This window comes from Bombina bombina, chromosome 5 (assembly GCF_027579735.1).
Source record: "Bombina bombina isolate aBomBom1 chromosome 5, aBomBom1.pri, whole genome shotgun sequence".
Taxonomy (NCBI): Eukaryota; Metazoa; Chordata; class Amphibia; order Anura; family Bombinatoridae; genus Bombina; species Bombina bombina.
In genome coordinates this window covers 679662915-679686048 of record NC_069503.1, presented here as the reverse complement: position 1 = coordinate 679686048, position 23134 = coordinate 679662915, and the positions used below count along the sequence as shown (strand labels likewise).

At 41.3% G+C, this 23134-nt stretch overlaps 1 protein-coding gene across 1 annotated transcript in view; it reads left to right on the top strand.

The window, feature by feature from the left end:
- The window catches only part of VPS4B (vacuolar protein sorting 4 homolog B), a 122764-nt gene extending 100270 nt beyond the window's left edge, over window positions 1-22494 (top strand). Inside the window, exon 11 of the mRNA XM_053714644.1 lies at window positions 21005-22494. Coding sequence (XP_053570619.1) covers window positions 21005-21106 — 102 coding nt within the window. The 3' untranslated portion in view covers window positions 21107-22494. The remainder of the gene's footprint in view (window positions 1-21004) is intronic.
- The last annotated feature ends 640 nt before the right edge of the window (window positions 22495-23134 follow it).

The window sequence follows — 23134 nt, the reverse complement described above, 5'->3', positions numbered from 1 at the left end:
GAGACACATTGGCTTTCATACATATAGAACATAGCTTATCTGAAGGCACAGACATGTTAAACAGGCTTAAACTTGTCAATAAAGCACAAAAACCGTTTTAAAACAAAACCGTTACTGTCTCTTTAAATTTTAAACAGAGCACACTTTATTACTGAATATGTGAAAATATATGAAGGAATTGTTCAAAATTTTCCAAAATTTCACCACAGTGTCTTAAAGCATTAAAAGTATTGCACACCAATTTTCAGAGCTTTAACCCTCAAAATAACGAAACCGGAGCCGGTTACAGATTTAACCCCTATACAGTCTCAGCTACAGCCTTTGCTGTGACTTTACCAAGCCCAGAGGGGAATACAATACCAAATGACGCCTTCTAGGAACTTTTCCAACTACTTTCAGGTCCTCACACATGCATCTGCATGTCTTGCACTCAAAAACAACTGCGCAGTAATGGCGCGAAAATGAGGCTCAGCCTACAACTGGGAAGGCCCTTCCTGACTGGAAAAGGTGTCTAACATAGTGCCTGACGTTAAAAAACGTTCCCCAAGTTTATAAGTGTGAATTATCAGCATAAACATGTATAAAATGTCCAAATAAAGCAATCGATTTAGCCCATAAAAGTGTCTACCAGTTTTATAGCCCATATTAAGCCCTTTATTCTGTTTGAGACTAAGAAAATGGCTTACCGGTCCCCATGAGGGGAAATGACAGCCTTCTAGCATTACACAGTCTTGTTAGAAATATGGCTAGTCATACCTTAAGCAGAAAAGTCTGCTAACTGTTTCCCCCAACTGAAGTTACTTCATCTCAACAGTCCTATGTGGAAACAGCAATCGATTTTAGTTACTGTCTGCTAAAATCATCTTCCTCTCACAAACAGAAATCTTCATCTTTTTCTGTTTCAGAGTAAATAGTACATACCAGCACTATTTTAAAATAACAAACTCTTGATAGTAGAATAAAAAAACTACAACTAAACACCACATACTCTTAACCATCTCCGTGGAGATGTTGCCTGTGCAACGGCAAAGAGAATGACTGGGGTGGGCGGAGCCTAGGAGGGACTATATGGCCAGCTTTGCTGGGACTCTTTGCCATTTCCTGTTGGGGAAGAGATATTCCCACAAGTAAGGATGACGCCGTGGACCGGACACACCAATGTTGGAGAAAAAAGAATTGTTGCTCCACATAAAGATGGCCTAGGCTAGAAGAAGATTGCCAAAACTTGGAAACTGAGCTGCAACACGGTGGGCAAGACCATACAGCGGTTTCACAGGACAGTTTCCACTAAGAACAGGCCTCGCCTATCAGGATTGCTGCAGAGGTTGAAGGGGTGGGGGGTCAGCCTGTCAGTGCTCAGACCATATGCCGCACACTGAATCAAATTGGTCTGCATGGCTGTCGTCCCAGAAGGAAGCCTCTTCTAAAGATGATGCACGAGAAAGCCCACAAACGGTTAGCTGAAGACAAGCAGACTAAAGACATGGATTAATGGAACCATTTCCTGTGGTCCGATGAGACCAAGATAAACTTATTTGGTTCAGATGGTGTCAAGCGTGTGTGGCAGCAACCAGGTGAGGAGAACAAGTGTGTCTTGCCTACAGTCAAGCATGGTAGTAGGAGTGTCATGGTCTGGGCCTGCATGAGTGCTGCCGGCACTGGGGAGCTACAGTTCATTGAGGTAACCATAAATGCCAAGATGTACTGTGACATACAGAAGCAGAGCATGATCCCCTCCCCTCGGAGACTGGGCTGCAGGGCAGTATTCCAACATAATGACCCCAAACACACCTCCAAGACGACCACTGCCTTGCTAAAGGAGCTAAGGTTAAAGGTGATGGACTGGGCAAGCATGTTCCAGAACTAAACCCTATTGAGCATCTGTGGGGCATCCTCAAACGGAAGCTGGGGGAGTGCAAGGTCTCTAACATCCACCATCTCTGTGATGTCATCATGGAGGAGTGGAAGAGGACTCCAGTGGCAACCTGTGAATCTCTGGTGAACTCCATGCCCAAGAGGGTTAAGGCAGTGCTGGAAAATAATGGTGGCCACACAAAATATTGACAATTTGGAGATTTTCACTTAGGGTTGTACTCACTTTTGTTGCCAATGGTTTAGACATTAATGGCTGCGTGTTGAGTTATTTTGAGGGGACAGCAAATATTCACTGTTATACAGGCTGTACACTCACTACTTTATATTGTAGCAAAGTGTCATTTCTTCAGTGTTGTCACATAAAATAATATAATAAAATATTTACAAAAATGTGAGGGGTGTACTCACATTTGTGGGATACTGTATATACACCAAAGAGAGGTGGAAGTAGGGATGCCCTGTTAGCAAAGAGTGAGGTCTACTGGATATATAGACTTAGGACTAGAGTTCCTTTGGGCCTAAATTGTGAATTTGATCTAATCAATCATTGGCAATAATTTGTCATGTCAAGAATTCTAGAAAATGTGCTTTTCTTTAGGTTTAATCATAATTAAGCATTGACAGTTAGAGGGATATTAGCTACCACAGTCACTAGACCCCTTTCCTTTAAGGTTTAAGATGATATGCATTTATAAGGCTTAGTATTATTTGAGGTAATATTATATTTATTGATCATTTATTGAATGTAAGAAACAAAGTACACATTTTTATAGTAAGGATAACCTAGGGGATGTTGGTTATGTGATGTTTAAAATGTATTTCTTTCATGTAATTGGCAAGAGTCCATGAGCTAGTGACGTATGGGATATACAATCCAACCAGGAGGGGCAAAGTTTGTGCTAGATTTCTACGTTGATATGCGCTTCTCAGCATGCTGAAGCCCAGTTCCTCTCAGGGTGCAGTGAATGACAGAGGGATGTGAAGGGAGTATTACCTATTGAATGCAATGGTCATCCTAACGGGGATCTATTTCATAGGTTCTCTGTTATTGATCGTAGAGATTCATCTCCTACCTCCCTTTTCAGATCAACAATATACTCTTATATACCATTACCTCTACTGATTCTCGTTTCAGTACTGATTTGGCTGTCTACTTTATGTAGATGAGTGTCTTTTGATAAGTATGTTTTCTTTTACTTATGACACTCTCGGCTATGGTTTGGCACTTTATATGTAAAGTTCTAAATATATGTTTTATACTTATATTTGCCATGATGCAGGTTAATCAGTATATTTCCTTCTTACAGACTCGGTTTCATTTTGGGAAATGCATATGAAAAAATTATTTCTTACCTGAAAATTTTTCAAATTGACTTTCTTTCTAAATTGCGGGCTGTTAGGCTCGCGGGAGCGCAAAATGCTATAATTTATTGAGACTTTTTTGGCGCGAGAATTACGTTTGTTGACGTAATGATGTAATTTCCGGCATCTTAGTTGGCGCAGAGAGTTTTCACGTAGTTGCGTCAACTATGACGCTCGTGTTTGTTGCAGACGTTTTTGGCGCCAAAAAATATTTTTTCGGTTGGGTATCATACTTGGCGCCAGATTTTTGACATTACTTAAGTCATTATTTTTTTTTGCTTCTGGTTTCCAGAGGCTTATTCTGTTTGCATTTTTTCCCATTCCTGAAACTGTCATATAAGGAAATTGATAATTTTGCTTTATATGTTGTTTTTTCTATTACATATTGCAAGATGTCTCAAGCTGACCATGTTTCAGAATCTACTACTGGAATCCTGCTGCCTGATGTTGGTTCTACCAAAGCTAATTCCATTTGTTGTAAACTTGTGGTAACTGTTCCTCCGGCTGTAGTTTGTGTTAGTTGTCATGATAACTTTCAAAAGCAGACAATATTTCCATTAGTAGTAATCCATTACCTGTTCCTTCAACATCTAATGTTCAGGATATTCCTGTTAATGTGAGAGAATTTGTTTCTAATTCTATTCAGAAGGCCCTGTCTGTTATACCACCTTCTAATAAACGTAAAAGGTCTTTTAAAACTTCTCATAAATTCGATGAATTTTTAAATGACCGACAGCATTCTGATTTATCTATCTCTGATGAGGATCTTTCTGGTTCAGAAGATTCTGCCTCAGATATTGTCACTGACAAAACTTCATATTTTTTAAAATGGAGTATATTCGTTCTTTATTAAAAGAGTTGTTGATTGCATTAGATATGGAGGAGACTAGTCCTCTTGATATTAAAACCAGTAAACGTTTAAATTCGGTTTTTAAACCTCATGTAGTTATTCCAGAGGTTTTTCCAGTTCCTGATGCTATTTCAGATGTAATTTCTAGGGAATGGAATAGTCTGGGTACTTCATTTTCTCCTTCTTCAAGGTTTAAGAAACTGTTCCCTTTGCCGACTGATAGATTGGAGTTTTGGGAAAAGATCCCCAAAGTTGATGGGGCTATCTCTGCTCTTGCAAAGCGTACTACTATTCCTACGGCAGATAGTACTTCTTTTAAAGATCCTTTAGATAGGAAGCTTGAATCTTATCTAATGAAGGCTTATTTATGTTCAGGTCATCTTCTTAGGCCTGCTATTTCTTTGGCTGATGTTGCTGCGGCTTCAGCTTTTGGTTGGAAACTTTAGCGCAACAAGTACCAGATCCTAATGTATGTAGCATTGTTAAGCTAATTCAACATGCTAATAATTTAATTTGTGATGCCATTTTTGATATCATTAGAATTGATGTCAGGTATATGTCTTTAGCTATTTTAGCTAGAAGAGCTTTATGGCTTAAATCTTGGAATGCGGATATGACTTCTAAGTCAACGTTGCTATCTGTTTCTTTCTTCTGTTATGTGTGATCAGTCCACGGGTCATCATTACTTCTGGGATATAACTCCTCCCCAACAGGAAATGCAAGAGGATTCACCCAGCAGAGCTGCATATAGCTCCTCCCCTCTACGTCAGTCCCAGTCATTCTCTTGCACCCAACGACTAGATAGGATGTGTGAGAGGACTATGGTGATTATACTTAGTTTTTATGACTTCAATCAAAAGTTTGTTATTTTAAAATAGCACCGGAGCGTGTTATTACTTCTCTGGCAGAGTTTGAGGAAGAATCTGACAGAGATTTTTTACTATGATTTTAACCGGAGTCGTTAAGATCATATTGCTGTTCTCGACCATCTGAGGGAGGTAAAGGCTTCAGATCAGGGGACAGCGGGCAGATGAATCTGCATTGAGGTATGTGGCAGTTTTTATTTTCTGAATGGAATTGATGAGAAAAGCCTGCCATATCGTTAAAATGACATGTATGTATACACTTCAGTATTCTGGGGATGGTATTTCACCGGAACTACTGTGTTAAAGGTCACTAATCCTTTTAATAACTATTCTCATGTTAAACGTTTTTGCTGGAATGTAGAATCGTTTACATTGCTGAGGTACTGTGTGAATAAATATTTGGGCATTATTTTCCACTTGGCAGTTTTTTGCTTTAATTGTGACAGTTTCGTTTCTCTTCACTGCTGTGTGGGAGAGGGAGGGGCCGTTTTTGGCGCTCTTTGCTACGCATCAAAAAATTCCAGTCAGCTACTTTTATATTTCCTGCATGATCCGGTTCATCTCTGACAGATCTCAGGGGTCTTCAAACTTCTTTGAAGGGAGGTAAATTCTCTCAGCAGAGCTGTGAGAATTCTTATAATGACTGTGTATAAAAAACGTTGTTTTGTTTTCTTATGTACAAATTTAATTAGTGTTGTTTTTTACTAATGGGAACAAACCTTTGCTAAAAGTTGTGTTGTTTTAAAGTTTGATGCAATAACTGTTTTTCAGTTCATTATTTCAACTGTCATTTAATCGTTAGTACCTCTTTGAGGCACAGTGCGTTTTTTTGCTAAAAAAGATTATAACCAAGTTGTAAGTTTTTTTGCTAGTGTGTTAAACATGTCTGACTCAGAGGAAGATATCTGTGTCATTTGTTCCAATGCCAAGGTGGAGCCCAATAGAAATTTATGTACTAACTGTATTGATGCTACTTTAAATAAAAGTCAATCTGTACAATGTGAACAAATTTCACCAAACAGCGAGGGGAGAGTTATGCCGACTAACTCGCCTCACGCGACAGTACCTGCATCTCCCGCCCGGGAGGTGCGTGATATTTTGGCGCCTAGTACATCTGGGCGGCCATTACAGATAACATTACAAGATATGGCTACTGTTATGACTGAAGTTTTGTCTAAATTACCTGAACTAAGAGGCAAGCGTGATCACTCTGGGGTGAGAACAGAGTGCGCTGACAATGCTAGGGCCATGTCTGATACTGCGTCACAGCTCGCAGAGCATGAGGACGGAGAGCTTCATTCTGGGGGTGACGGTTCTGATCCAAACAGATTGGACTCAGATATTTCAAATTTTAAATTTAAATTGGAGAACCTCCGTGTACTATTAGGGGAGGTCTTAGCAGCTCTCAACGATTGTAACACTGTTGCAATACCAGAGAAACTGTGTAGGTTGGATAAATACTTTGCGGTACCGGCGAGTACTGACGTTTTTCCTATACCTAAGAGACTAACTGAAATTGTTACTAAGGAGTGGGATAGACCCGGTGTGCCGTTCTCACCCCCTCCAATATTTAGAAAGATGTTTCCAATAGACGCCACCACTCGGGACTTATGGCAAACGGTCCCCAAGGTGGAGGGAGCAGTTTCTACTTTAGCTAAGCGTACCACTATCCCGGTGGAGGATAGCTGTGCTTTCTCAGATCCAATGGACAAAAAATTAGAGGGTTACCTTAAGAAAATGTTTGTTCAACAAGGTTTTATATTACAACCCCTTGCATGTATCGCGCCGATTACGGCTGCGGCAGCATTTTGGATTGAGTCGCTTGAAGAGAACCTTAGTTCCTCTACGCTAGACGACATTACGGACAGGCTTAGAGTCCTTAAACTAGCTAATTCTTTCATTTCGGAGGCCGTAGTACATTTAACCAAACTTACGGCTAAGAACTCAGGATTCGCCATACAGGCACGCAGGGCACTGTGGCTAAAATCCTGGTCAGCTGATGTTACTTCTAAGTCCAAATTACTTAATATACCTTTCAAGGGGCAGTCCTTATTCGGGCCCGGTTTGAAAGAAATTATCGCTGACATTACGGGAGGTAAGGGCCACGCCCTACCTCAAGACAAGGCCAAAGCTAAGGCTAGACAGTCTAATTTTCGTCCCTTTCGGAATTTCAAAACAGGAGCAGCATCAACCTCCACTGCACCAAAACAGGAAGGAGCTGTTGCTCGTTACAGGCAAGGCTGGAAGCCTAACCAGTCCTGGAACAAAAGCAAGCAGGCCAGGAAACCTGCTGCTGCCCCAAAGACAGCATGAACCGAGAGCCCCCGATCCGGGACCGGATCTAGTAGGGGGCAGACTCTCTCTCTTCGCCCAGGCCTGGGCAAGAGATGTTCAGGATCCCTGGGCACTAGAGATCATATCTCAGGGATACCTTCTAGACTTCAAATTATCTCCCCCAAGAGGGAGATTTCATCTGTCAAGGTTGTCAACAAACCAGATAAAGAAAGAAGCGTTTCTACGCTGCGTACAAGATCTGTTAACAATGGGAGTGATCCATCCGGTTCCGTGGTCGGAACAAGGACAAGGGTTCTACTCAAACCTGTTTGTGGTTCCCAAAAAAGAGGGAACTTTCAGGCCAATCTTAGATTTAAAGACTCTAAACAAATTCCTAAGAGTTCCATCGTTCAAAATGGAAACTATTCGGACAATCTTACCCATGATCCAAGAGGGTCAGTACATGACCACAGTGGATTTAAAGGATGCTTACCTTCACATACCGATCCACAAAGATCATCACCGGTATCTAAGGTTTGCCTTCTTAGACAGGCACTACCAGTTTGTAGCTCTTCCATTCGGATTGGCTACGGCTCCAAGAATCTTCACAAAGGTTCTGGGTGCCCTTCTAGCGGTACTAAGACCGCGAGGGATTTCGGTAGCTCCGTACCTAGACGACATTCTAATACAAGCTTCAAGCTTTCAAACTGCCAAGTCTCATACAGAGTTAGTTCTGGCATTTCTAAGGTCGCATGGATGGAAAGTGAACGAAAAGAAGAGTTCTCTCTTTCCTCTCACAAGAGTTCCATTCTTGGGGACTCTTATAGATTCTGTAGAAATGAAGATTTACCTGACAGAAGACAGGTTAACAAAACTTCAAAATGCATGCCGCGTCCTTCATTCCATTCAACACCCGTCAGTAGCTCAATGCATGGAGGTGATCGGCTTAATGGTAGCGGCAATGGACATAGTACCTTTTGCACGCCTACACCTCAGACCGCTGCAATTATGCATGCTAAGTCAGTGGAATGGGGATTACTCAGATTTGTCCCCTACTCTGAATCTGAATCAAGAGACCAGAAATTCTCTTCTATGGTGGCTTCATCGGCCACACCTGTCCAGGGGGATGCCATTCAGCAGGCCAGACTGGACAATTGTAACAACAGACGCCAGCCTACTAGGTTGGGGCGCTGTCTGGAATTCTCTGAAGGCTCAGGGACTATGGAATCAGGAGGAGAGTCTCCTTCCAATAAACATTCTGGAATTGAGAGCAGTTCTCAAGGCCCTTCTGGCTTGGCCCCAGTTAATAACTCGGGGGTTCATCAGGTTTCAGTCGGACAACATCACGACTGTAGCTTACATCAACCATCAGGGAGGGACAAGAAGCTCCCTAGCAATGATGGAAGTATCAAAGATAATTCGCTGGGCAGAGTCTCACTCTTGCCACCTGTCAGCAATCCACATCCCGGGAGTGGAGAACTGGGAGGCGGATTTCTTGAGTCGCCAGACTCTTCATCCGGGGGAGTGGGAACTTCATCCGGAGGTCTTTGCCCAAATACTTCGACGTTGGGGCAAACCAGAGATAGATCTCATGGCGTCTCGCCAGAACGCCAAACTTCCTCGCTACGGGTCCAGATCCAGGGATCCGGGAGCAGTTCTGATAGATGCTTTGACAGCACCTTGGAACTTCAGGATGGCTTATGTGTTTCCACCCTTCCCGCTGCTTCCTCGATTGATTGCCAAAATCAAACAGGAGAGAGCATCAGTAATTCTAATAGCACCTGCTTGGCCACGCAGGACTTGGTATGCAGATCTAGTGGACATGTCATCCTGTCCGCCTTGGTCTCTACCTCTAAGACAGGACCTTCTGATACAGGGTCCATTCAAACATCAAAATCTAACTTCTCTGAAGCTGACTGCTTGGAAATTGAACGCTTGATTTTATCAAAACGTGGTTTTTCTGAGTCGGTTATTGATACCCTGATTCAGGCTAGGAAGCCTGTTACCAGAAGGATTTACCATAAAATATGGCGGAAATACCTATACTGGTGCGAATCCAAAGGTTACTCCTGGAGTAAGGTTAGGATCGCTAGGATATTGTCTTTTCTACAAGAAGGTTTAGAAAAGGGTTTATCAGCTAGTTCATTAAAGGGACAGATTTCAGCTCTGTCCATCTTGTTACACAGACGTCTGTCAGAAAATCCAGACGTCCAGTCCTTTTGTCAGGCTTTAGCTAGGATCAAGCCTGTGTTTAAAGCTGTTGCTCCACCATGGAGTTTAAACTTAGTTCTTAACGTTTTACAGGGTGTTCCGTTTGAACCCCTTCATTCCATTGATATAAAAATGTTATCTTGGAAAGTTCTGTTTTTAATGGCTATTTCCTCGGCTCGAAGAGTCTCTGAGTTATCAGCCTTACATTGTGATTCCCCTTATCTGATTTTTCACTCAGACAAGGTAGTTCTGCGTACTAAACCTGGGTTCTTACCTAAGGTAGTCACTAACAGGAACATCAATCAAGAGATTGTTGTCCCATCCTTGTGTCCAAATCCTTCTTCAAAGAAGGAACGTCTTTTACACAATCTGGATGTAGTTCGTGCCCTCAAGTTCTACTTGCAGGCAACTAAAGATTTTCGCCAAACTTCTTCCTTGTTTGTCGTTTACTCTGGACAGAGGAGAGGTCAAAAAGCTTCTGCTACCTCTCTCTCTTTTTGGCTTCGTAGCATAATACGTTTAGCCTATGAGACTGCTGGACAGCAGCCTCCTGAAAGAATTACAGCTCACTCCACTAGAGCTGTGGCTTCCACTTGGGCCTTTAAGAATGAGGCCTCTGTTGAACAGATTTGCAAGGCTGCAACTTGGTCTTCGCTTCATACTTTTTCCAAATTTTACAAATTTGACACTTTTGCTTCTTCGGAGGCTATTTTTGGGAGAAAGGTTCTTCAGGCAGTGGTTCCTTCTGTATAATGAGCCTGCCTATCCCTCCCGTCATCCGTGTACTTTTGCTTTGGTATTGGTATCCCAGAAGTAATGATGACCCGTGGACTGATCACACATAACAGAAGAAAACATAATTTATGCTTACCTGATAAATTCCTTTCTTCTGTTGTGTGATCAGTCCACGGCCCGCCCTGTTTTAAGGCAGGTAAATATCTTTTAAATTATACTCCAGTCACCACTTCACCCTTGGTTACTCCTTTCTCGTTGATTCTTGGTCGAATGACTGGGACTGACGTAGAGGGGAGGAGCTATATGCAGCTCTGCTGGGTGAATCCTCTTGCATTTCCTGTTGGGGAGGAGTTATATCCCAGAAGTAATGATGACCCGTGGACTGATCACACAACAGAAGAAAGGAATTTATCAGGTAAGCATAAATTATGTTTTCCAAGGTAATAAATTATTTGGTTCTCAGTTGGATTCTATTATTTCAACTGTCACTGGGGGGAAGGGAGCCTTCTTGCCTCAGAATAAAAAAATCTAAGGGTAAATTTAGGGCTGCTAACCGTTTTCGTTCCTTTTGTCAGATTAAGGAACAGAAACCTGGCCCCTCCCCTAAAGGAACGGTTTCCAATTGGAAGCCTTCTCCAGTCTGGAATAAATCCAAGCCTTTTTAGGAAATCAAAATCAGCCGCCAAGTCCGCATGAAGGTGCGGCCCTCATTCCAGCGCAGCTGGTAGGGGCAGACTAAGATTTTTCAAAGATGTGTGGATCAATTCAATCCAAAATCATTGGATCCAGAACATTGTTTCTCAAGGGTACAGAATAGGTTTCAAGATAAGACCGCCTGTGAGAAGTTTCTTTCTCTCACGCATTCCAGTGAACCCAGTAAAGGCTCAGGCTTTCCTGAAGTGTGTTTCAGACCTGGAGTTATCCGGGGTAATTGTGCCAGTTCCCTTTCCTGAACGGGGTCTGGGGTTTTATTCAAATCTGTTCATTGTTCCAAAGAAAGAGAATTCTTTCAGACCAGTTCTGGATCTAAAAATTTTGAATAGTTATGTAAGAATACCAACATTCAAAATGGTGACTATAAGGACTATTCTGCCTTTTGTTCAGCAAGGACATTATATGTCCACAATAGACTTACAGGATGCATATCTTCATATTCCGATTCATCCAGATCACTATCAATTCCTGAGATTCTCTTTTCTAGACGAGCATTACCAATTTGTTGCTCTTCCTTTTGGCCTAGCAACAGCTCCAAGGATCCTTTCAAAGGTTCTCGGTGCCCTACTCTATGTATTCAGAGAGCGGGGTATTGCGGTTTCTTTATTTGGACAATATCTTGGTACTTGCTCAGTCTTTACATTCTGCAGAATCTGACATGAATCAACTAGTGTTGTTTCTTCAAAGACATGGTTGGAGGATCAATTTACCAAAAAGTTCCTTGATTCCTCAGACAAGGGTAACCTTTTTAGGATTCCAAATAGATTCAGTATCCATGACTTTGTCTCTAACAGACAAAAGACGTCTGAAATTGGTTTCAGCTTGTCGGAACCTTCAGTCTCAGTCATTCCCTTCAGTAGCTATGTGCGGGGAGGTTTTAGGTTTAATGACTGCAGCATCGGACGCAATCCCCTTTGCTCGTTTTCACGAGACCTCTTCAGCTTTGTATGCTGAGCCAATGGTGCAGGGATTATACAAAGATATCACAATTAATATCCTTAAATCCCAATGTTCGACTATCTCTGATTTGGTGGTTAGATCACCATCGTTTAGTTCAGGGGGCCTCTTTTGTTCGTCCAACCTGGACTGTGATTTCAACAGATACAAGTCTTTCAGGTTGGGGAGCTGTCTGGGGATCTCTGACAGCGCAGGGGGTCTGGAAATCTCAAGAGGCGAGATTACCAATCAATATTTTGGAACTCCGTGCAATTTTCAGAGCTCTTCAGTTTTGGCCTCTCCTGAAGAGAGAACCATTTATTTGTTTTCAGACAGACAATGTCACAACCGTGGCGTATGTCAATCATCAAGGTGGGACTCAGTCCTCAGGCTATGAAAGAAGTATCTCGGATACTTGCATGGGCGGAATCCAGCTCCTGTCTAATCTCTGCGGTCCATCCGGGAGAATGGTCTCTTCATCCAGATGTGTTTCTTCAGATTGTTCAGATGTGTGGGGGCTTCCAGAAATAGATCTGATGGCTTCTCATCTAATCAGGAAACTTCCCAGGTATCTGTCCAGGTCCAGGGATCCTCAGGCGCAAGCAGTGGATGCGTTGTCACTTCCTTGGAATTATCAACCTGCTTATGTCTTTCCGCCTCTAGTTCTTCTTCCAAGAGTGATTTCCAAAATCATAATGGAGCGTTCATTTGTACTGCTGGTGGCTCCATCATGGCCACACAGGTTTTGGTATGCAGATCTTGTTCGGATGTCCAGTTGCCAACCTTGGCCACTTCCCTTAAGGCCAGACCTTCTATCTCAAGGTCCATTTTTCCATCAGGATCTCAAATTATTAAATTTGAAGGTATGGAGATTGAACGCCTAGTGCTTAGTCATAGAGGTTTCTCTAGCTCAGTGATTAATACTATGTTGCAGGCTCGCAAATCTGTGTCTAGAAAGATTTATTACAGCGTTTGGAAGACTTACATTTCATGGTGTTCTTCTCATAAGTTTTCTTGGCATTCTTTTAGAATTCCTAGAATTTTACAGTTTCTTCAGGATGGTTTGGATAAGGGTTTGTCTGCAAGTTCCTTGAAAGGACAAATCTCTGCTCTTTCTGTTCTGTTTCACAGAAAAATTGCTAATCTTCCTGATATTCATTGTTTTGTACAGGCTTTGGTTCGGATCAAGCCTGTCATTAAGCCAATTTCTCCTCCTTGGAGTCTTAATTTGGTTTTGAGGGCTTTACAGACTCCTCCGTTTGAGCCTATGCATTCTTTGGACATTAAATTACTTTATTGGAAAGTATTGTTCCTTTTGGCCATCTCTTCTGCTAGAAGAGTTTCTGAATTATCTGCTCTTTCTTGTGAGTCTCCTTTTCTGATTTTTCATCAGGATAAGGCGGTTTTGCGGACTTCATTTAAATTTTTACCTAAAGTTGTGAATTCCAACAACATTAGTAGAGAAATTGTTGTCCCTTCGTTGTGTCCTAATCCTAAGAATTCTTTGGAAGGATCTTTACATTCTTTGAATGGGGTAAGAGCTTTGAAATATTATGTTGAAGCTACTAAAGATTTCAGAAAGACTTCTAGTCTATTTGTTATCTTTTCTGGTTCTAGGAAAGGTCAGAAGGCTTCTGCCATTTCTTTGGCGTCTTGGTTAAAGCTTTTGATTCATCATGCTTATTTGGAGTCGGGTAAATCCCCGCCTTAGAGGATTACGTCTCATTCTACTAGGTCAGTTTCTACTTCCTGGGTTTTTAAGAATAATGCTTCTGTTATTCAGATTTGCAAAGCAGCAACTTGGTCTTCTTTGCATACTTTTACTAAATTCTACCATTTTGATGTTTTCTCTTCTTCAGAAGCAGTTTTTGGTAGAAAAGTACTTCAGGCAGCTGTTTCAGTTTGATTCTTCTGCTTATAATTTCAGTTTTTTTCATTATAAGATTAAAACTTTTGATTTGGGTTGTGGATTCTTTTTTCAGCGGAATTGGCTGTCTTTATTTTTATCCCTCCCTCTCTAGTGACTCTTGCGTGGAATTCCACATCTTGGGTATTTGCTATCCCATACGTCACTAGCTCATGGACTCTTGCCAATTACATGAAAGAAAACATAATTTATGTAAGAATTTACCTGATAAATTAATTTCTTTCATATTGGCAAGAGTCCATGAGGCCCACCCTTTTTGTGGTGGTTATGATTTTTTTGTATAAAGCACAATTATTCCAATTCCTTGTTGATGCTTTCGCTCCTTCTTATCACCCCACTTCTTGGCTATTCGTTAAACTGAATTGTGGGTGTGGTGGGGGGTGTATTTATAGGCATTTTGAGGTTTGGGAAACTTTGCCCATCCTGGTAGGAATGTATATCCCATACATCACTAGCTCATGGACTCTTGCCAATATGAAAGAAATTAATTTATCAGGTAAATTCTTACATAAATTATGTTTTCTTCAGATGACATTGATATAAGTTGTTGTAATAAGATGATCTAAGAATACTATTTAGCCAGAGTTGGTATTAGATAAATATTGCAGTTAATTATCACCTTTGATATTAGTGGATTTTAGTTGTCCCAAGATACTTACACGTAATAGAAGATATGTCCCTTTAAGACAGAAAAGGTATTAATTGGGGATTTAAGCAATCGTGGTTTTAGCCTTCTACAAGAGATGAATGCACATTTGGATTTTATTGCTTGGAGTACGGCTTGTTTACTGAAACACGTCAGCCGTTTGTGTTTGTTTTTTTTTTTTGTTTTTTTTTTAAACCCTCTCCTTTTGATGTACACCGCTGAGCTTTTAAACATGGAATTAAAGTTATGTTTTACTTTTAACAACTCCCGTGCTGTTAGCAATTTCTTTCTTGTTTTCTATAGTTTTGTTTTTTTTCTTCAGTACACGTTCTTTCTTTTTTCTTTTCTGCTCCTTTTTTTTTTTTTTTTTTTTTTTTTTTGGCTCTTATTTTCTCTTGTTAAGTGTGTTCAGTCCACGGGTCATCCATTACTTATGGGATATATTCTCCTTCCCAACAGGAAGTTGCAAGAGGATCACCCAAGCAGAGCTGCTATATTGCTCCACCCCTCACATGTCATATCCAGTCATTCCCTTGCAAGTCTCAACAAAGGAGGTTGTGAGAGGAAACTGGAGTAACATTCTTCAATCAAAACTTTATTATTTTAAAATAGCACCGGAGTGTGCTGTTTGTTCTCTCAGGCAGTATTTAGAAGAAGAATCTGCCTGCGTTTTTTCTATGATCTTAGCAGACTTAACTAAGATCCACTGGCTGTTCTCGCACATTCTGAGGAGTGGGGTACTTTCAGAGAAGGGAATAGCATGCGGGGTCCCCCGCAAATGAGGTATGTGCAGTAAAATATTTTCTAGGAATGGAATTGACTATGAAAACACTGCTATTACCCATATGACGTAAGTACAGCCTTTAATGCAGTAGTAGCGACTGGTATCAGGCTGATAAATGTATGCGCAGTTGAGTTATTTTCTAGGGACTAGAATTTAACTTTAAATACTGTTAGTACTGAAATAAATGTATGAGCCTTAACTGCAGTAGAAGCGACTGGTAGTAGGCTTAGTGATAACACTGGAAAGTTTTTTTTTTTTTTTAAAAACGTTTACTGGCATGTTATTCGTTTTGTGAGGTACTTTGGTAATAAATCCTTTTGGGCATGATATTTTTCCACATGGCTAACGTATTGCATAGACACCGTTATATTGTGGTATGAGTGGGAGGGACCTTTTTTTTTTTTTAGCGCCTTGTTGCGCAGTTAAAATTCTAGCACAGTCTTCCTGCTTCTTCCTCTTTGATCCAGGACGTCTCCAGAGAGCTCAGGGGTCTTCAAAATTCATTTTTGAGGGAGGTAATCCATCACAGCAGACCTGTGACAGTGTGTTTGACTGTGAGAAAAGCGTTAAATCTTAAATTGATTATCCGTTTTGGGTATTGAGGGGTTAATCATCCTTTTGCTAATGGGTGCAATCCTCTGCTAATTTCGTACATTTACTGTTTAAAATTGGTTGCTATAACCGTATTAGTTCGTTGTTATTTCAACTGTGACAGTTTTTTTGTGTTTTTAAAAGCGCTGCAGCGTTTTTTTATATTGCTTGTAAACTTATTGAAAGAAATTTCCAAGCTTGATAGCTTCATTGCTAGTCTGTTTAAACATGTCTGACACAGATGAATCTGCTTGCTCATTATGTTTAAAGGCCAATGTGGAGCCCAATAGAAATATGTGTACCAATTGTATTGATGTTACTTTAAATAAAAGTCTGTCTTTACCGGTAAAGAAATTATCACCAGACAACGAGGGGGAAGTTATGCCGCCTAACTCTCCTCACGTGTCAGTACCTTTGCCTCCCGCTCGGGAGGTGCGTGAGATTGTGGCGCCAAGCACATCAAGGCACTTACAAATCACTTTACAAGATATGGCTAATGTTATGAAAGAACTTTTATCTAATTTGCCTGAGTTAAGAGGCAAGCGCGATAGCTCTGGGTTAAGGACAGAGCGCGCTGATGATATGAGGGCCATGTCTAACACTGCGTCACAATTTGCAGAACATGAGGATGGAGAGCATCATTCTGTGGGTGACGGATCTGATCCAGGGACACCGGATTCAGACATTTCAAATTTTAAATTTAAGCTTGAGAACCTCCGTGTATTACTAGGGGAGGTATTAGCGGCTCTGAATGATTGCGACACGGTTGCAATCCCAGAGAAATTATGTAGGCTGGATAAATACTATGCGGTACCGGTGTGTACTGACGTTTTTCCTATACCTAAAAGGCTTACAGAGATTATTAACAAGGAGTGGGATAAACCCGGTGTGCCTTTTTCCCCTCCTCCGATATTTAGAAAAATGTTCCCAATAGACGCCACCACACGAGACTTATGGCAGACGGTCCCTAAGGTGGAGGGAGCAGTTTCTACTTTAGCCAAGCGTACCACTATTCCAGTGGAGGATAGTTGTGCTTTCTCAGATCCAATGGATAAAAAATTAGAAGGTTACCTTAAGAAAATGTTTGTTCAACAAGGTTTTATATTACAGCCCCTTGCATGCATTGCGCCCGTCACTGCTGCAGCGGCTTTCTGGTTTGAGTCTCTGGAAGAGGCTATTCGCACAGCACCATTGGATGAGACTTTGAACAAGCTTAAAGCCCTTAAGCTAGATAATGCATTTGTTTCGGATGCCGTTGTGCATTTAACCAAACTAACGGCTAAGAACTCCGGATTCGCCATTCAGGCGCACAGCGCTATGGCTTAAATCCTGGTCAGCAGATGTAACCTCTAAATCTAAATTGCTTAATAGTCCTTTCAAAGGGCAAACCTTATTTGGGCCCGGCTTGAAGGAGATTATTGCTGACATTACTGGAGGTAAGGGTCACACCCTTCCTCAGGACAGGGCCAAATCAAAGGCCAAACAGTCTAGTTTTCGTGCCTTTCGTAATTTCAAGGCAGGAGCAGCATCAACTTCCTCCGCTCCAAAACAGGAAGGAACTGCTGCTCGTTACAGACAGGGTTGGAAAAGCAACCAGTCCTGGAACAAGGGCAAGCAGGCCAGAAAGCCTACTTCTGCCCCTAAGACAGCATGAAGAGAGGGGCCCCTATCCGGAAACGGATCTAGTGGGGGGCAGACTTTCTCTCTTCGCCCAGGCTTGGGCAAGAGATGTCCAGGATCCCTGGGCGTTGGAGATTATATCTCAGGGATACCTTCTGGACTTCAAAGCTTCTCCTCCACAAGGGAGATTTCATCTTTCAAGGTTATCAGCAAACCAAATAAAGAAAGAGGCTTTTCTTCACTGTGTACAAGACCTCCTAGTAATGGGGGTGATCCACCCAGTTCCGCGGACGGAACAAGGGCAAGGATTTTACTCAAATCTGTTTGTGGTTCCCAAGAAAGAGGGAACCTTCAGACCAATCTTGGACCTAAAGATCTTAAACAAATTCCTAAGAGTTCCATCATTCAAAATGGAGACTATTCGAACCATCCTACCCATGATCCAAAAGGGTCAGTATATGACCACAGTGGACTTAAAGGATGCCTACCTTCACATACCGATTCACAAAGATCATTATCGGTACCTAAGGTTTGCCTTTCTAGACAGGCATTACCAGTTTGTAGCTCTTCCCTTCGGGTTAGCTACGGCCCCGAGAATTTTTACAAAGGTTCTGGGCTCGCTTCTGGCGGTACTAAGACCGCGAGGCATAGCGGTGGCTCCGTACTTAGACGACATTCTGATACAAGCGTCAAGTTTTCAAAATGCAAAGTCTCATAAAGAGAGAGTTCTAGCATTTCTGAGGTCGCATGGGTGGAAAGTGAACATGGAAAAGAGTTCTCTGTTACCACTCACAAGGGTTCCCTTTCTAGGGACTCTTATAGATTCTGTAGAGATGAAGATTTACCTGACGGAGTCCAGGTTATCAAAAATCCTAAATGCTTGCTGTGTCCTTCATTCCATTCCAAGCCCATCAGTAGTTCAGTGCATGGAAGTAATCGGCTTAATGGTCGCGGCAATGGACATAGTGCCATTTGCGCGCCTGCATCTCAGACCGCTGCAATTATGCATGCTGAGTCAGTGGAATGGGGATTACTCAGATCTGTCCCCTTTACTAAATCTGGACCAGGAGACCAGAGATTCTCTTCTCTGGTGGTTGTCTCGGATTCATCTGTCCAAGGGAATGACTTTTCGCAGACCAGATTGGACGATTGTAACAACAGATGCCAGCCTGCTAGGCTGGGGCGCAGTCTGGAATTCCCTGAAGGCTCAGGGATCATGGACTCAAGAGGAGAAACTCCTTCCAATAAACATTCTGGAATTAAGAGCGATATTCAATGCTCTTCTAGCTTGGCCTCAGTTAGCAACACTGAGGTTCATCAGATTTCATTCGGACAACATCACGACTGTGGCTTACATCAATCATCAAGGGGGAACCAGGAGTTCCCTAGCGATGTTAGAAGTCTCAAAGATAATTCGCTGGGCAGAGTCTCACTCTTGCCATCTGTCAGCGATCTACATCCCAGGCGTGGAGAACTGGGAGGCGGACTTTCTAAGCCGCCAGACCTTTCACCCGGGGGAGTGGGAACTTCACCCGGAGGTATTTGCTCAACTGATTCTTCGTTGGGGCGAACCAGAACTGGATCTCATGGCTTCTCGCCAGAACGCCAAGCTTCCTTGTTACGGATCCAGGTCCAGGGACCGGTGCTGGTAGATGCACTAGCAGCCCCTTGGATTTTCAACATGGCTTATGTGTTCCCACCGTTTCCGTTGCTGCCTCGTCTGATTGCCAGGATCAAACAGGAGAGAGCATTGGTGATTCTGATAGCGCCTGCGTGGCCACGCAGGACCTGGTATGCAGACCTAGTGGACATGTCGTCCTGTCCACCATGGTCTCTGCCTCTGAGGCAGGACCTTCTACTTCAGGGTCCTTTCAACCATCCAAGCCTAATTTCTCTGAGGCTGACTGCATGGAGATTGAACGCTTGATTCTCTCAAAGCGTGGTTTCTCGGAGTCGGTTATTGATACATTGATACAGGCTCGGAAACCGGTTACCAGAAAAATATACCATAAGATATGGCGTAAATATTTACATTGGTGTGAATCCAAGAGTTACTCATGGAGTAAGGTTAGGATTCCTAGGATATTGTCTTTTCTACAAGAGGGTTTAGAAAAGGGTTTATCCGCTAGTTCGTTAAAGGGACAGATTTCTGCTCTGTCTATTCTTTTACACAAACGTCTGGCAGAGAATCCAGACGTTCAGGCTTTTTGTCAGGCTTTGGCTAGGATTAAGCCTGTGTTTAAAACTGTTGCTCCTCCGTGGAGCTTAAACTTGGTTCTTAAAGTTCTTCAGGGTGTTCCGTTTGAACCCCTTCATTCCATTGATATTAAGCTTTTATCTTGGAAAGTTCTGTTTTTGATGGCTATTTCCTCGGCTCGAAGAGTCTCTGAGTTATCTGCCTTACATTGTGATTCTCCTTATCTGATTTTTCATTCAGACAAGGTAGTTTTGCGTACTAAACCTGGATTTTTACCTAAGGTTGTTTCTAATAGGAATATCAATCAGGAGATTGTTGTTCCATCATTATGTCATAACCCTTCTTCAAAGAAGGAACGTCTTTTGCATAATCTGGACGTAGTCCGTGCCCTGAAGTTCTACTTACAGGCAACTAAGGATTTTCGGCAAACTTCTTCTCTGTTTGTCGTTTATTCTGGACAGAGGAGAGGTCAAAAGGCTTCGACCGCCTCTCTCTCTTTTTGGCTTCGTAGCATAATACGTTTAGCCTATGAGACTGCTGGACAGCAGCCCCCTGAAAGAATTACAGCTCATTCCACTAGAGCTGTGGCTTCCACCTGGGCCTTTAAGAATGAGGCCTCTGTTGAACAGATTTGCAAGGCTGCAACTTGGTCTTCACTTCATACCTTTTCAAAATTTTACAAATTTGACACTTTTGCTTCTTCGGAGGCTGGTTTTGGGAGAAAGGTTCTACAGGCAGTGGTTCCTTCTGTTTAATGTTCCTGCCTTGTCCCTCCCATCATCCGTGTACTTTAGCTTTGGTATTGGTATCCCATAAGTAATGGATGACCCGTGGACTGAACACACTTAACAAGAGAAAACATAATTTATGCTTACCTGATAAATTTATTTCTCTTGTAGTGTGTTCAGTCCACGGCCGCCCTGTCTTTTTTTGAGGCAGTTCTAAATTTTAATTAAAACTCCAGTCACCACTGCACCCTATAGTTTCTCCTTTCTTGTCTTGTTTCGGTCGAATGACTGGATATGACATGTGAGGGGTGGAGCTATATAGCAGCTCTGCTTGGGTGATCCTCTTGCAACTTCCTGTTGGGAAGGAGAATATATCCCATAAGTAATGGATGACCCGTGGACTGAACACACTACAAGAGAAATAAATTTATCAGGTAAGCATAAATTATGTTTTTTTTTTTTTTTTCCCCTTACCTGCTTGGCTTCACATTAGCCGGAGGTATGTGGGAGGGTTTTATAGAGCTCTTGGGATTTGGGACTCTTTGCCTCCTCCTAGTGCTAGAGAAGGGTAATTCCCATGATTAATGGATTGTGGACTCTCACCACCATGGAAATGAATTTATCAGGTAAGTATAAATTTATGTTTTTTATTTATGCCAATACTAACGTTTTGTTTTGTGTTTTTCAGTCTGACATGCTGAAGTCCCTGGCTAATACCAAGCCTACTGTAAATGAACAGGACTTGGAAAAATTAAAGAAATTCACAGATGATTTTGGACAGGAAGGTTAAAAAAAATAAGTGTGCATTTCTTTTCTTGCTTAGATACTCTTACCTCAATTTTATGGAGGTCACCCAAAATAATTGCCAATAATCTGGTTTATCTTAGGTAACACAAAGTTATTCTTGCTTTCAAGTGTTCATTAACTTAAGTTTGTAATATATTTTCTAAATTTGTGCTGAAGACAAAAAGAAGATTGGCGTCAAATACTGAAATGTATGCAGCTGCAAATCACCCTACAGGATTCCATTGCAATTAGGAGCAGACAATATACTGGGATTTGTTTCTGTAACAATATACTGTATATATTTTTTTTTTTTTGGGTAAAGGAAGTGTGAAAAGAGTTATTGGAGCTTTTTTTTTCTTCTTCTTTGCTGCAAGCAGATGATAAACACTGCTACCAAATAATATATTGCTACATCATTCCTTAAAAGTTCCTGGAATATTCTGTCGGTAAAGAGAAATGTTGTGATAAGTGAGAGGACATTCCTTTATATAATAAAATGGCATATATGAGCACTTTGTAAAAAAAAAAAAAAAAAAAGAATAAATTACTACATAATATTTGTGCTTTTAAAGAAGCAATTCAGTCTTATTTGGTTTCAGGTTTTCCTAAAGAATGTTTTATTTTTTTATGTTAGTCTTATAATGTTTTACTATCTGTTTTTGCTGAAGAGGAAAAAAAATCATGTTTCCCAATAAGTAGCTACACTGCTATTTTTGAGAAAAAAATATTAAGTTGTTAGACTTGACTGCATCACTATATATAGTTTTTGTATAGTTGAATATAAAATTTAGTTATATTGCCTTCTTAAGGCTTTCTGAAACCTAAATACAGGCTTAAGGGGAAAGTAAACATTTAAATTACTCAGATTGTTGAGCTGTGTTTTTTAAGATGCCTTTTTTTGCTTTAGGAAAGCAGAGCAAAAATACCTAAGCTCTGATTATATATTTAGTATTTACATATTCAGCAGTGTGGCAGAATTTTGAAGTCTGCTACCACACTTGCATTGTCAGAATTGTGCCTTGTAGTTAAATTTAAGGGGAAAAAGTGTAAGTATGCAGAATGCAATACATTCTATATTACTTGTCATGCTTAAAATATATAGTTCTTTAGCGATGATCACTATCAAGAAATCTGTAGTGTATTTAGTACATAAATAGTCCAACACTCAACAGGTACAGGAGATAATGTTTTTAGGTTTGTGTTACCACTTATGGGATTGGGCTTCAGCTTTTTGTCTGTTTTATCGACCGCCTTTGTGTAAAATCGTAGATCAGAGATTTATTTTACTCAGTCACTACAGAATTTCATCCTAAACTTTTGCTTATTGACTTTCGTTCATTGACTCTCGTGTCTGTCATTTTGGTTACCTATTATTAAAATGTTGTAGAAAAACTTGAGTGTTCCTTGTTTAATGTATCTGCATAACAAATTTAGCATCCTATCACTTTAATCATTTTATTAATAATTACCAAGCAGGTTGCAATCAATCTACCATATATTTTTAAAACCAATCCTAAATAATCCAAAACAAAATGACAATTTATGCTTACCCGATTAAATATAAATTCTCGTTACCTTCTACACCCAGCCAGACAACTTTGATCGGCCGACCAAGCCCTCGCAGTCATCCCCTGCATCAGGAAAACCACAGCGGGAGGCAGATCCTTCTCTCACCTGGCAGCCAAGACTTGGAACACCTTCCCGCTGCACCTCAGACAAGCTACTGCCCTAACTAAGTTCAGAAAGGACCTCAAGAATTGGCTCTTCGACTGAACTGCAACCCTCAGCGCCTTGAGACCCTTATGGGTGAATAGCCGCACTTTACAAGAACCAAATAGATAGATCTTGTTGAAAATTTGTGAGTCATTACAGTCCACAAAAACACCCATTATATCAGATCTTTTTAATCCCTCCCATTCCCCTTTACAACTCATTTATACATATGGTCAAAAGAATGGAATAAAACAGGGAAGCAGGAGCAATAAAGCACGGCAAGTGAAGGGCAAACTAATTCTGCTGCCAACTGTACAAA